The 14,513-nt window shown below is 37.3% G+C and overlaps 1 protein-coding gene across 3 annotated transcripts in view; it reads left to right on the top strand.

The window, feature by feature from the left end:
- Nucleotides 1-14,513, top strand: part of LOC121313061 (exocyst complex component 3-like) — a 32,187-nt gene that overhangs the window by 16,234 nt on the left and 1,440 nt on the right. For all 3 annotated transcript variants that reach the window (XM_041245199.1, XM_041245197.1, XM_041245198.1), the window contains exons 4-12: nucleotides 646-1,327; nucleotides 1,933-2,050; nucleotides 3,219-3,344; nucleotides 4,530-4,630; nucleotides 4,940-5,050; nucleotides 8,098-8,236; nucleotides 9,263-9,385; nucleotides 12,413-12,574; nucleotides 14,025-14,152. In XM_041245199.1, coding sequence (XP_041101133.1) covers nucleotides 646-1,327; nucleotides 1,933-2,050; nucleotides 3,219-3,344; nucleotides 4,530-4,630; nucleotides 4,940-5,050; nucleotides 8,098-8,236; nucleotides 9,263-9,385; nucleotides 12,413-12,574; nucleotides 14,025-14,152 — 1,690 coding nt within the window. The remainder of the gene's footprint in view (nucleotides 1-645; nucleotides 1,328-1,932; nucleotides 2,051-3,218; nucleotides 3,345-4,529; nucleotides 4,631-4,939; nucleotides 5,051-8,097; nucleotides 8,237-9,262; nucleotides 9,386-12,412; nucleotides 12,575-14,024; nucleotides 14,153-14,513) is intronic.

The following is a 14,513-nucleotide window of genomic DNA, read 5'->3' on the forward strand; positions in this document are numbered from 1 at the left end:
GGTTATTAAAAACCAGAAATTAATGGTTAAAATTTGACTTTAAGCTTAAAGTTGGGGTGGGTCTATTGTTCAAACCTGGGCATTGACTTGGCAGAATCCGGTATTATGATCCATTCTGTAGCTACCGCATGCAGTATATTCACAACTGACCAATGAAATTACAAGAAGCTTGACATGCAAACTCAAGCTGTGCAGCAAAATTGCTATGCATATTCTTTACCCATTAAATTTGAAATATCATACATAGTTCATATTTTTTCAATGCGTAAAACACCCAGTATGTATGTTTTCTGGAGTGCAAATGCCAGTGCTTTTTCATTGTACAAAAATGTTGGTTTTTGTTAGGTTTTATCTTTTGTCGTTATTGTTTGGTTTGAAATTCTATGAAAATGCTGGTTTCGGTTTGTGAAAATCATAACTGTTGCTTCCCTGATTGGTTGGTTGATGTATGATGAGTTCCGGGCTTTGTGCTCATCTAATTAACACTATCAGCTGAAATATTACAGTGCTTTATTTGGCATTTGGAATGTATCCGTTTTTTTTACTTTTACTTCTACCCTTCAACAGGGATTAGTGCTGTACCTGGATCTAACATTTTTTATGTTGATTTAATTGTTAAATCAAAATGTATTTTGTTTTTCATAGTGCCAGAGATAGTCCAGGAGGCTCATGGCCTGATTGAGCAAGCGGAGCTTCTACAAGCCCACCGCAAGCTGATGGACCTGGAGTGCTCAAGGGACGACCTCATGTACGAGCAGTACCGCATGGACGTCAAGAACACGCACGACATGAACCTCATCCGCAGTTACTTTGGGGAGGTGCAGAATCTCTCTGAGGAGCTGGCCAAGCAGCTGTGGATGGTGCTCCAGAGGTCTTTGCTCACCGTCCGTCGGGACCCCACAATGGTGGTCTCTGTGGTGCGCATCATTGAACGCGAGGAGAAGATCGACAGGCGAATGCTCGACCGTAAGAAGCAGACAGGCTTCATCCCGCCTGGTAGACCCAAGAAATGGAAGGAGAAGATGTTTGAAGTTCTGGAAAGGACTGTGAGCACCAGGATTGAGGGTAGTCAGTCAGACACCCGCGAATCTGATAAAATGTGGCTTGTACGCCTCCTGGAGATCACTCGCAAATACGTGCAGGACGATCTTATTGTGATTAAGAACCTGATGATCCAGTGTTTCCCGCCTAACTACGACATTTTAAACAAATTCTTCACCCTGTATCACAAGGCACTGTCGGTGCGTATCGAGGAACTTGCTTCAGAAGACCTTGAGGCTAATGAAATTGTTTCCCTTCTCACCTGGGTTCTGAACACATACAAAAGGTATTTTCATTTAAAAAAAATAAAATACATGCATAAAAACATTTACATTATATAGTTAATCTTGTAAAAAAATTGGTAGTGGTGTTCCAGTATCTGGATTATGCAAGCAATAACACATGATAGGGTGTACAGTAGTTGTAAAATTACTGCATGTCCTGGGTGCATTGTGAGAACATTTAACATTAATATTTTAAATCTCTATTCCATTTATTTTCTGACAGTTGTAGACTTATGTATAATTATGAAAAAACTGAATATCTAAGTGGCCAGTAGTTCTTTATCACATAGAATGACATGCTTTGGTCTTTAAGAATCTGGTAGTGAAAACAATTCCTGTATGGTCCTGTGACCACTAACAACCAATCAAAGCCCTTCGTTTGCCGATGACATTTTATAATTTAATTTAGATTGCTGTATTTCAAAAATGTTACACAAAGTAAAAAGTCAAATATATTGCAAGATTGCTATAAATATTACACCTCTAGAGCCAGAGTTGTGACATATTTTTTCACAGGGTTCAAAAAAGCTTTAAACAATAAGCCTTTATTAACTGTGGATTAAGTATTTGCATGAAAAGTTGACTATCTCCTCCTCTTTCTGTGCAGTGCAGAGATGATGGGACACCCAGAATTAACCACAGAAATGGACGTAAACAGCATGGGCCCTCTGCTTCCGCAAGAGGTCGTAGATCAGCTACTCAGCAAGTATATACAGATTTTTACGGTGAGTTCATATCCAGTTCATTTCCAGTTGCAAGGTCTTGTGAGTCTGGAACACAATGCACAGAGGATGAAGCAGATTCATTGGTTATGTATTATACTTTAATATACATTTAGAACAGCTTCAGTTTGCCAATCAGGTTAAATGACTTTAATGAATTTCTATTTTACAAATGTGTGTTTTCATACAATAGGCATTTGTATTTTATACTGACTGCTCCACAAGTGTGGGGTCTTCAAAAATGATTGCCTATATTTATGGGCTATGGCATACATACTGTACATGTATATCTTGTATAACTGGCAACTTTACAGCCGTTATATATTGTTCACATATTTGCATGATATTGGTCAGCTGTTAATAGTCATGCGTAATGAGAACTGTAAGAAAGCAGTGGGCATTACTGATGTGTGCCAAAGCATTATATGCTTTGAATTGTAAGATATCGAGGAAGACACTTTTTTGGGGATTTTCATCATTGTTTTACAGTAGCACCTGATAACTTCTACATAGGGAGCCAGCAAAGCTGACTCTCACTGCATTAAACGTTTGGGCACACAGTTCCTTACACACACTTTTATGTGGCTGCTAGTAGGTTTCAGCATTATTCTCCTTTAAGCACCTACAGTAGGTGCCTTGTCTTTCTTGTTTATAGTGAACTACAAAGACCGTTAGTGATCTAGTCCTGTAAGTCTTTCTGATTTGCTGAAGTATGTATCCTAGGTCCTTGTCAGAATTGTACCAACAAGGCAGGTCATATTTGATTGACATACACCTTGAATAATCACAATATCGACCCACTCACAGGCACAGTTTTATGCAGCTGATCATATACAAAGAGTAAACTGAGTGTTATTCACATAGTGGCAAAGCTTTTGAGACTTGTAGGATAATAAACAGGTTTCAAGCCTTAATTTTAAGTTTCTCTTAGCCCTAAAAATAGAAACTTTTATAATACAGTTAACATTTAGTCAAATTATATGTCAGCTATGGCTGTTGATGCTGGTTTAGTGTTAGTAGCTCTTTTCATGTACTAAAATGCATTTTTGAACTATGCCAGTACCTGTATGGCATTAGAGAATTTACTCACATGTACGTGCTTTATGATTACAGACTATTTTGTAATTTTCAGTTACTAAATATTTTAACATAAGTCATCTTTTTATTACAGTCAAACATCACTGGCTGGTTACGGAAAGCTCTAGAAACTGACAAGAAGGACTGGAAGAAAGATACGGAACCAGAAGCTGACCAAGATGGTTACTATCAGACCACACTGCCTGCCATTGTCTTCCAGGTACAGTTACATTTGAATTAGGATTTCTATAGAGAGTTGCATGATCTTAGGGCTACAATATTGCAACCATGACTATATTTTGTTTGTGGCTTCAATGAATGGCTCTCACCACTTTGCATACGCCTTTAACATAATTTGCACGGCTTGAGAAATCAGACACCCAGTGCTGACAATGTTTTTATAATTCAATACTGTTATTTTAACAAAAGCAGTTCCATATGTCCGCACAGAAAACCTGGGCTGCTGAGAGTTGTAATTTGCATCTCAGGATTCTGGTGCATTTATAACAATCATTTCAAGCCTTGGTGAAATTGCTGATCAGATCTGTTGTTTGCATGCATATTTAGTGTCCTTTGTTGCTCTACAAGACTGCATAAATCTTAAGCTGTACAGACAGGATGATCTTAAGTACCTGTATATAATTGTATGTTAAGGGTATGTTGCTGCGTTCCTAACCCAAAGATTTCATAGATTAATGTGGTTGTACATTGACTTGACACATGGTTGGGTGGGATGACCTAAGCAGGAGCCGATCTCCTTCAGAGTATGAAATGTCCTTTGGCATTTAATATAGGAGTGCCAGTGTATAGCAGTGGCCAAACGTTTTGCATCACCCTATATAATTAACTAATTTTGCTTCATAAAGTCGAGTGAAACCTGCTGAGTAATGTTGCATTAACATATTGAATTACATACCGCTTTGTAGTTTTCAATATACTTTTAACAAAGAACTGACAAATGGAAAAATGTGACATTTCAAAATCTAACATGAAATACTGTATTACTATTATGGCTTCCGTAGATGTTTGTGATATAATTTTGCAGTTTATTGGATTACATGATGTTAAATAAAAGATCTAAATTATCTCAATCCTAGAATTCTAGGTGATGCTGTATTCCCAGGCTAGAATTCCCTGGGACATAAACTCTTTTAGTTTTTAAAGGAACTCTTGAAATGCTGCTTTTAATGATGACTATGATTATTATTATTGTTGTTAAGTTAAGTATAATTTACTATAAATTGCCTCACAATCCTATTGTTCATTAGATTTGACACTACTTTGCACATATTGAACCCTGAGTATTTACTTGTTTAGTGCTGACACATCTTTCATTCAGACCATTGCGATGATTCATAGTATGAATTTTCACCAGACCATAATTAATGTGTTTTATTGTCTCTAGATGTTTGAACAAAATCTTCAAGTGGCTGCTCAGATTGATGAAATATTTAAGCAGGAGGTGCTGCGTCTGTGTTTGAAACAGATGACCTCCTTTTTAATTAGGTAAGATGTATGTATTGCTTACTTCTTGTATGCGTTACAATTTTTTATTCTGTGGTAGAATTTTAACCCCCTGCTAAGTTTGACCTTTTAAAGCTTTTTTTTCAAGGGGAATGACACATGTGTGTCTAAGGTAGCTTTGTGGAATGTAAACAAACTGAATTTGCAGTGCAAAAATGTCATGCAAGAATGTAGTTAACCTAATGCAGCAAACAATGATTTTATGTCTGTAAAATAAACTGAACTTTTACTTTCCAAACTTTAGTAATTTCAGATTTGCACAGGAAATAACTTTTTTTTTCTGTTTTGTAGGTACAGGGAAGAAGCAATTGCTTACAAAGAAGATCATATGAGAGATAGACAACATCCTCAGTGCTATGTTCAGTATATGATTGCTATTATCAACAACTGCCAAACCTTTAAGTAAGTGAATTGCTCGGGTTAGGGTGATGGTTTCTCATAATCTTTTGGTTCTGTGAACTTTTTATCAGCGCCAGCACATGCATTAGCATACAGTAATACCTCTGGGGTGGATGGCAAAGACAGCAGATTCATGTAATCAAAATTCTATTTATGAATTTAAAAGAATGAATAAATCCTGTTGCCCTTGTTCTCAGCAGAACCACCCCCAGCAGAAAATGCGTTAGTGGATTCCATCCCAAGTTTTTAAGATCCAAAATAAATTTGGGCTAATGCCACTTGTGGGAATATGTAAAGCTATTTCTGGTGGTGTTGTTTTTGTAAATGAGCAATTACGTTATGCGATACAGAAATCCATTATAATAAGTTGCATATCTGTTCTGAACAGTCAAGGTTCCTCTAAAGCCTCTGTGCTCCTCTAAAGCCACATGGGACAAAATCGTGCCATTTTCGTAACCCCTTTACACAGCCAAAGTGACCATGAGAGAACAGCTTTCAAACCTGTCAGTTAACGAATCATTCCCATGGCAATGGAAACCACTTCAACAGATTCACCAAAAAATGTTGACTGAAGTGGATTTAGCTGAATGTTGTTTGCTTGACTAGATCTCTCTTTCATTTTGACATACTGCACCACAAATACATATTGTTGCTAAGCAACACTATTTATAAAACACTAGTAATCACAAAATACTAAATATTTAAAAATGGAAGTAAACTTGGATCTCATTTTTTACTTAGAGGAAATTTTAATAGAAGAATTTCAAAACCAAGCCAACCTATCAGCAGGATGAGCTTTGTACTACCTACTCTGTACTACTGTGTAAACATTTGTGTCATAAACAAGATACCAGTATGTCATGAAAAACCATGACATACGGCATTCAAATAAAGTAGGATAGATAACTAGATAAAGTAACCAATGTATTAGTTTTGAATGATGTATTAATTAGTGACTAGTAATCCTATACAAACACTAGTAATGAAAAACATAGGTATGCCATTGGTAGCTGTAAACCCCCATCTGTTTCTGCTGCTCTGTACTGTGTTAATGATTGTCTACGATGCAGTGATGTCATAAGCCGTAAAGTATTATCTGTTTTAATATAGTCCTAGTTCAGCGGCATGTGTTTAAAACAAAATTAAATATGTATGTAAAGTATGTTGTTATTTATGTAAGTATTTGTGGTATAAAATAGATTTGTCCAAAATCATGACAAGATATTTTTGTTATCACGACATCTGCCCATGACAGAAATATCATGTGTCATGATTAATGTTGGGACGATTATAGAAAATTTGCGATAAAAATGTTAAGTGATACACACGATACTTCATTTTTATAATACCGTATTTATTGATTATCATGATTACAGACAGTGTCGACATTATCGAATATCTTAGCAAGATAACATTCCTCGCAGAAAAACATAGTTCAGTAGTCTTTGTCACTGCAGAGTGAGCTATTTACTTTTGTGTAAATGTGGCTATGTTTCCCTACTTGTTTGTAAACAGTCTGACAGGACACAACAGAGCTGTGCCTGTGATGCACAGTGCCATAGCAACGAAGCAATCTGAATCTATAATACTTAAACTTTGACCTAGGTGATACCTGCTTTTCTCTTTAAGCTGCAGTCTCACATGTCCAAAATGCTAATTCAAGTATTCATACCATTTGATGCTATGATAGTATTGTCTACAAGGTGCTAGAAATTTCAATATGATAATGCAGAACCTAATTCTAGAAATGTCTACAAAATGCTGGATTGTAGGTGAACATGAGTATAAAACGGTCAGGCATAAGATGAGCTATCTGAAGACCAGAAAATTATTTATTGTCATAAAGCCAGAGAAGAAGATTTCCAAGCATTTGAGTATTCAAATTTCAGCTATTTTTTCTATTATCAAGAAGTACAAGACTCAAAGTGAACTGGCTACAAGTGGGACTGGGGTTTCCATTTCAACCATAGGTTGAGTATTCCATGGTGAAGGTCTGAAAGGTCTCGCAGGCCAATGAAAAAGCCACTTTTAGGAAAACATCACAAGGACAACCGCTGAAAGTTTGCAAAACTGCATTTGAATGAGTTCTGGGCAAAGGTTTTGTGGAGTGATGAAACAAAAATTTAGATATTTGGTCACGCTGGTAGTCATTACGTTTGGAGAAAGTCTGGTGAGGCGTACAAAGAAAAGAACGCCATACCTACTGTCAGTGATGGAGGTAATACCCTTATATGGGTCTGTTTTTCCTCTAATGGCACAGAGAATTTAGTTCCAATACAAGGTAGACAATTGTAGATATCTATTTCTTGTAACTTTTTTTCCTCATCCACAAAAGCAAAACTTTTGCTACAAAAGATTTTTGCTAAAATTGTTTGTTTTCGAAAATGTTATAAATTTCCATTGGGGTATGTAAACTTTTGACTACAGCTGCGTGTGTGTGTATAACATTTTCAGGATGGGGACAAACTAAAACAGGCCAACCTATTTGTTGTACCTGTTTCAAGGTGATACTGTGCAAAGCTAGAAACATGTAAGTAGGATTTTGCTTTATTTTAAGGTACTCTGAACTAGAGTCCTGCACAGGTAGAGCATCATACTGCATTTTTAAGAAAATCTATTTGAAGTTCATGACATAAAAACAATGCATGACATTACACTGTGACTAATGGATAAACACAGCTCAGATTTGAGAAGTAGGTATTGCTAGTGAGCTTTTCATACTGTGCTGCTGCTTCTAGGGCATGGTTAATTAGTAAGATAGTACAAAGAAGGTTGAACTGCTGTACAGTTTATTCACTGTATGGAGATCTAGAGCATGTTAGATGTGTGTTAGAGGAAATGGATCTTAAATGGTTTTGGCTCAGGATCCACTTTGATGGGACAAGATCTTTCAGATCAACATGCTGGACTAGACATTATAAGAATAAAAAAAAAATAACAAACCTTACAATGATGTGCTGTATTTACATGCACAGTAAAACATGTCACATAACATTTTACATACGCATATGCAAAGTGCTAATTGCATTTCCTCTCTTTATTTTTGACAGAGAGTCCATAAGCAGCTTAAAGAAGAAGTATTCCAAAACAGAATTTAATGAAAATGACGCTGCCATCAACTCAACATTAGACAGTGTGGCAAAAGATGGATGTGTGTATCTGTTGGATGAAGTCTTTATGGATCTGGAGGTCAGTTAATGAAGAGATGAAAGCCTTCAAACAGCCTGGGCTTTTTAGTAATACTAGACTAAATGTATAGGAAATGCAAGCACAGCTTGTAGCCAAACAAGTAATAACAATATATATTTTACAAGCTCTAAATTAGTCTAATGTAATGAAACAAGAAACCAATTCTATTTTCATACACTAGACAAGTGGTGCACAACTCGGTCCTGGAGGGTCGGTGTCCCTGCAGGCTTTTATTCCAACAGCACACTAAAGTACTTTATTGGACCTTGTTAGAAGCTTAATTGATCCAATTAACTAATTTAGGGTATGGCTAGAACAAAAACCAGGAGGGACACCAGCCCTCCATGACCTGGGTTGTGCACCACTGATTGGCCCTTTTATTCCTTGTTTTATTGCTTATGTGTTCACAGTTTATGGTTGCTTTCAGAATAGGGAACTTGTTCAGAGACTTGCATACATACTGAATACTGTGTTTGACAACGCATGAATCTCCATTTTAGATTATTGCACACATTTCCTTAATGTTCCTGTTTGTGTAATATTGTCTTATTGTAAAATATATCGACAAACCTGTTTTCAGAAGAATCTGCTGATTGAGGGCTGGAGGGTGTTGTTTGAGTATGCCTTTGCATCATGTGCAAGATGAGTTTCAAAAGGACCCAGCACTCTAAGCTATCTAAAATCAGTTTAGTGATGTGGCAGTAATCCTGTTCCATTTTACTGTATAAAAAAGACAGGCATTATTGAAATCGACACTTTAGTTGACAGTGTGTACTCAGAAAGCCTCCATTGATGTCTTTTTTCCCCTCAAGATGTCACAGTTATGCACTATGAAGTACGGAGTGAAAAACAAACACATTTAAAAATCTGTGTTAAAGAATTGACACATTTGTGCATATAGGGAAATTCAAGGTACTAATCTTATAACATCCATTTTTGTATCGGCACTAAAAAAAATTCTGTTCAGTTAGCATTCTTGACTTTTATTAGAATTCCATGCTTAATACAAAATCAATTTCTTCATAGCAACATCTCAACGAGCTTATGACTAAAAAATGGCTGAGCGGATCCAACGCTGTGGATACCATTTGCGTCACAATAGAGGATTATTTTAATGACTTTGCCAAAATTAAGAAGCCATACAACAAGGTAGGTCCTTGGGGGTGGTGAAAAAGGCAAACAGGTTCTTTTTTCAATAAGTCCTACTGAACATGCAACTTAAAAGAGTGTTACCGCTCTAATAATAATGCATTAGAAAAATGGTTGAGGTTTATTATAATATTGTTCACTACAACTGTACGTTGAATTTATCCATTGTATAAAAGGGGTGAAATCAAAGAGGTGCCCTGTAAAACATTTTATAAATTTTGAACAGAGATATTTCTCTGAAAGTTGCATACAGAGACATGTCAAAAGTAAACAGATCCCCTAGGTGGCATGTGGTCATCAGCCAGATAATTCAAGCTGTTGACTACAAGGCTCCTGCCTGTGTTTCAATCCCAACTCACAGTACATTCAGTCACCCAGTGGAAAGTTGAAGAATCTCACTTTACTGTGTCAGTGTTTCAGCCCTTGAATATTGGAACAATAAGATTGCTGCTTTTATTCAGGGGATGTCCAACCGGGTTAATGTTTTTCATAAGGCTAAAGGACAATCCACAAAGTGTTAACTTAGTGTTGCTTAACCCTTCCTCAGCGGCCATAATTGTGCTGCTTAGGATCTGCAGTGAGAGCGCTTGGACAAGATGTGGCACTACAGGTTTGTACCTGTGGCTGGACAAAGATGACAATGGTCAGGGGTCTGAAGAACCATAAATGAAGAAAGAGATGCTAGAGGGAGAAGGGGCAGGGGCCTCGCATGGATCAATACTACTTATGAAGACGGTCAGGTCAGAAGGAGGCCCTCGGTCTGCAACATGATCTAAAACAAACTTGCAAAGTTATGCAAATCGGAGTATTAAGAAAGCGCTGTAAATGCACATGCAAGAAAGATGTGATCAAGTTTGTAAAGAACTTATTCACCAGCGAAAAGAATGGCATACTTACGGCAATTAAGCCCAAGTTAGAGATGTCTTGAAGACACACACACTGAGACAAGAAGAGGGGAGCCTATGTCGATTCCCTCTTATATTACACCTATAAATCCACCAGAATTCCAAGTGGAGGACCCTGCTCTCTAGTGGAAGGAGGTAGAGCAAGCCGTGAAGTAAGCAAGGGCTTCATCACCTGGGCCCAATGGTGTACCATACCACTTCAGTTTTGGCCTGGAAGTTCACAGGATCTCAATCCTATTGAGAATGTTTTGGGTCGGAAAGGACAAGAAATCAGGAAAAGTCAACATGCAACCGGAATGAACTGGAATCAAGTGTAAAAGCTGCATTGCTAATAAAAAAAAAAAAAAAAAACTCTACCCTTCAGCGTCTCATTGAGTCCATGCCTGAAAGGATTAAGGAAGTCTTAACACAATGGAATGCACTGCAGATACTAAGTACAACTATTATGGCTTCCGGTAGGCTTTTGCAATATCATTTTTGTAGTTTCTTTTACATGATGTTAAATAAAAGATCTAAATCATATAATTTTTTATTATTATTTCTCAATCCGAAAGTTCTAGCATGATAGCTGTACGTGAGTTGCGTGACTATGACGACTACAATGGTATCCTGCACCATTCGATTACTTGACAAACTAGCAGATAACATGGGTACCTATGCTGTTCAAGCCATCACCGAAGGCAATGTAGTGGATAAGTATTGGAAAAGCTTATAACGGGTCTGGGTAGGTGGGATTTACAAGATACAGTCCGAGTGGGACTAGTGAGACAGCAAGACAGTGCAAGGGCTGAAGAGGTTTGACAGTAGTGCACTACTGGGGAAGCTTAAAGTCTGGTACTTTTCAGTTTGGCCTTCTTCCAAGGTTGCTGTGGCCACTTACTGTGTATGAGATTTCCCTGTCAACAGTAGAGAGACTGGACGTTCATATATTAGGATATGGCTGAGAGTTCTACAATGGCTTTGCAGGGTAGCGCTCTACTGTAAAGGGAAACTGCAGCTGCCAGGCTCAGCTCTAACTGAGGAATTGAGGTGTGCAATGGTTCGGCTGGAAATTACACAGATGGAATCGTGAGACGAATGTGTGAGGGAGGTAGTACCCATACTGAGAACTGAGAGAAAGGCGGGCAGCAAAGGATGCGGTAGAAGATGCAAAGGCTGCCTTTTGTATCAGTGATATCGTAGGGCAAGTACTACAGGGAAGAGGAGGCTTTGGTGTGAGTTTAGCTCCCCCGAGATGGCAAGTTGGTAGTTACTGAAGTGCACAAGCAGGAGAGGAAAAGGTGTGTCAAGACAGTGTCTACGTGTGGAGAATGGATGAGATGGGAGAGTGTGGAACAGTGCAAGATTGGCTGGTGAGACCTATGGACAATGGAAGAGAGGAGGATCAGCTTCCTAATCGGTCCACATATGATGTTCTTCCAACAACGCAGAACCTGAATGTCCTTTCTGTTCATCACCGGCTACCCTGAAGCACATTCTTAAAGGATGTAGATACCTCCTGAGCCAGGGTCGCTTCACTTGGTGTAGTGACCAGGCGTTGGGATGCTTGGCATTAGCACTGGAAGAACAGCGTAATAAGATCAACAGCTCACTGCTAATATCTGCAACAGCTGTCACACAGAGAACGACATGCATCCCTTTTTTTTATTTTTTTAAACTCGCAGAATAAAATCATGTTTGTTGTACTGTAAAAGGTAATAAGGTAATCTTCAGGCTAAGCAGGCTACTGTAAAGAATGCTGTGATCAAATACAGTGCTGTAAACGAATGTATTGTACACACAGACACGTAATTTCATGAAAATAACTATTGACCAAATCTATTAGCGAAATGAATCGGGCAATTGGTATCAAAGTAAAGGTAAGCAGTTTGAAGTTTAATTACATGTAAGGATATCCTGCAGTCTTCAAAATTTGCACCCCTTGATGCTGATGAAGGGTTAATTACAGGCAGAATAAACATTTCATATGTCTGTGTTCAGGTGTGATTATTTACTTCTGAAATGTCTCTATACAGGCCTTCTGTAGAAGGAGAACTTTTTTTTTTTTTTTTTGGTGTTAATCAGTCAATATTAATACTCCTGACACTGTTATACCTAAAGTGTTGTTTTTTTATTATTATAGGAGATGACATTTGAGGCCCATCGGAGGGTGGTCATTGAATACATTAAGGCAGTCATGCAAAAAAGAATAGCTTTCAAAAATCCAGATGAGCGAAAAGAGGGAGCAGAAAGAATGATCAAGGAAGCGGAACAGTTTAAATTTCTTTTCAGGAAACTTTCAGCAGTAAGTTCTTGCTATTTCACATGGTCATCAATACGTACAGTCTTTGGGCTTTCATACGGAAGACATTGCTTTCTTTGATCAACCGACCCAGCAGTTATTTTTGTATCAAAGTATATTAATTGTTGAAGCTTCATCTTTTAAACAAATGCCCTGGTGCCCAAAGTGTTGCAAACACATCAAGATTAGGCAAATCGGAAGATTAGGGACATATTGGGCCCTGTTTACAAAGTTTTAACAGGGGTTATCGAGCTACAGTTTACAGTTAAAGTTTTTTCAATGTCTTTTTTTTCATGAAAAAATTAAAGTTTTAAAACTTGGAGAATCCAAAAATAGTTTAGATCGTGATCACGAGATAACAGAATGTATTGTTTATATGTGTATAAAGTGTACGTGGGTCATGAATGTCTGCTTTTTCATGCTGCTATTAGCTGTAGGTTTGCATTTTGTGATAAGGTAACAGTAATAAAAGTTTTTTGGGGGGGGGGCAAAATAAGTTAACCTGTATACCGGGCCAAGCTTTTTATTACAAGCTTTTTTTTTTTTTTTTTTTTTAATCCTAAAAACGTTTTCACAGTGTAGATATTTAGAAAAGGGCAAGTGAAGATTCATGAAACATGTTTGATTTAGGATTTGTAATTCAAAGTTTGCATTTTCTGTTGCACAAATTTATACAAATACACACTTAACATCTGTTTGTGCTAAAAAGAAGGTATTGATAGAACATCAGAGGATGACATAATTTGGCTGGTTGTTGAGCATGCAAGGATCAAACATGCAAAGACTGATTAGCAAGTATGCCTAACTGATTTTATAAAGAAAGAAAGAAAAAAAATAGTGTTTTTTTCTGTTTCCACTGGGCAAAAATTCTTTGTTCCAACCACACAATAAATAAAACACAAAGACATAATATTCAAAGAGTGTACACTAGCGTTAAATTAGCTTCTGTTTTTTAAAAGGAAATTAATGGCACATTCAAGTAACTGAATAAGAAAAACATTAGCCTGCTTAACCATTCTATTGTTTGGTTAGATTCTAAAAATATACCCTACAATTGCCTGTTGACTGAGTATGTGTAACTTTTGTGTGACTAATATACTCGGTTTTCTTCATTCATGGTAGAACTGTTTGATCTTTTATTAACTTACTACGGTGTCTCTAATCTGTCCATTTTGGATTGACTGGCTGCTGCTGTTATTTGATGTGCCAGGCTGATGCTGGCTTCAGTTCCACTGACTGCATGCTTTATGCCATCTCTTCTGTGTGATTCAAGGTTCTGTGTAGCCCACAGAATGGGATTTACTTCTAATTTGCATAGATCGGCAGCCCATGGACATACAAAAAATAAAAATAAACCAACTTGTTTGTTTTGCTTTCTAAAACACCTACCTTTTCTGTATTTGTTATCTGTATTCTGATTATAAATAAAGCTGAATACTTCCGGCCTTTACAGGGTTTAGGTGAGGATACCGATAGGTTGTGTGATACCATTGTTGCTTTGGCAGAAGTTTTTAAACTCACCGACCCTACCTTGCTGTATCTTGAAGTATCTACACTCGTCTCAAAATACCCGGATATCAGGTAAGCTGGCGTCCACTTAAGGATAAATAGTTGTTGACATTGTTTATAACTTTCCACATACACGTTTCTTTTGTATAACATCAGGAGAAAGTTACATAATTATGTTTCTGCTGCCTGATCTATATTAGCTGACAGTGAGTCAAGTTTTAACAAAAACGCCTATAGTGGAACAGCTTGACATTAACCTGTTATTGCAAAATGTTGCTTTCTGGCAATGTGTTATTTTTGTGTAGCATGCCCTACAGCCAGCCCTTACATATTTATCTGCCATGTTATGGTAAAAAAAAAAAAAAAAAAAAAACCCTACTAAACAAATGTTGCCTCAAAGCAGGTGTAACCTTTTTGCATTTCTTTTAATGTA

The sequence above is a fragment of the Polyodon spathula genome, chromosome 3 (assembly GCF_017654505.1).
Source record: "Polyodon spathula isolate WHYD16114869_AA chromosome 3, ASM1765450v1, whole genome shotgun sequence".
Lineage (NCBI taxonomy): Eukaryota > Metazoa > Chordata > Actinopteri > Acipenseriformes > Polyodontidae > Polyodon > Polyodon spathula.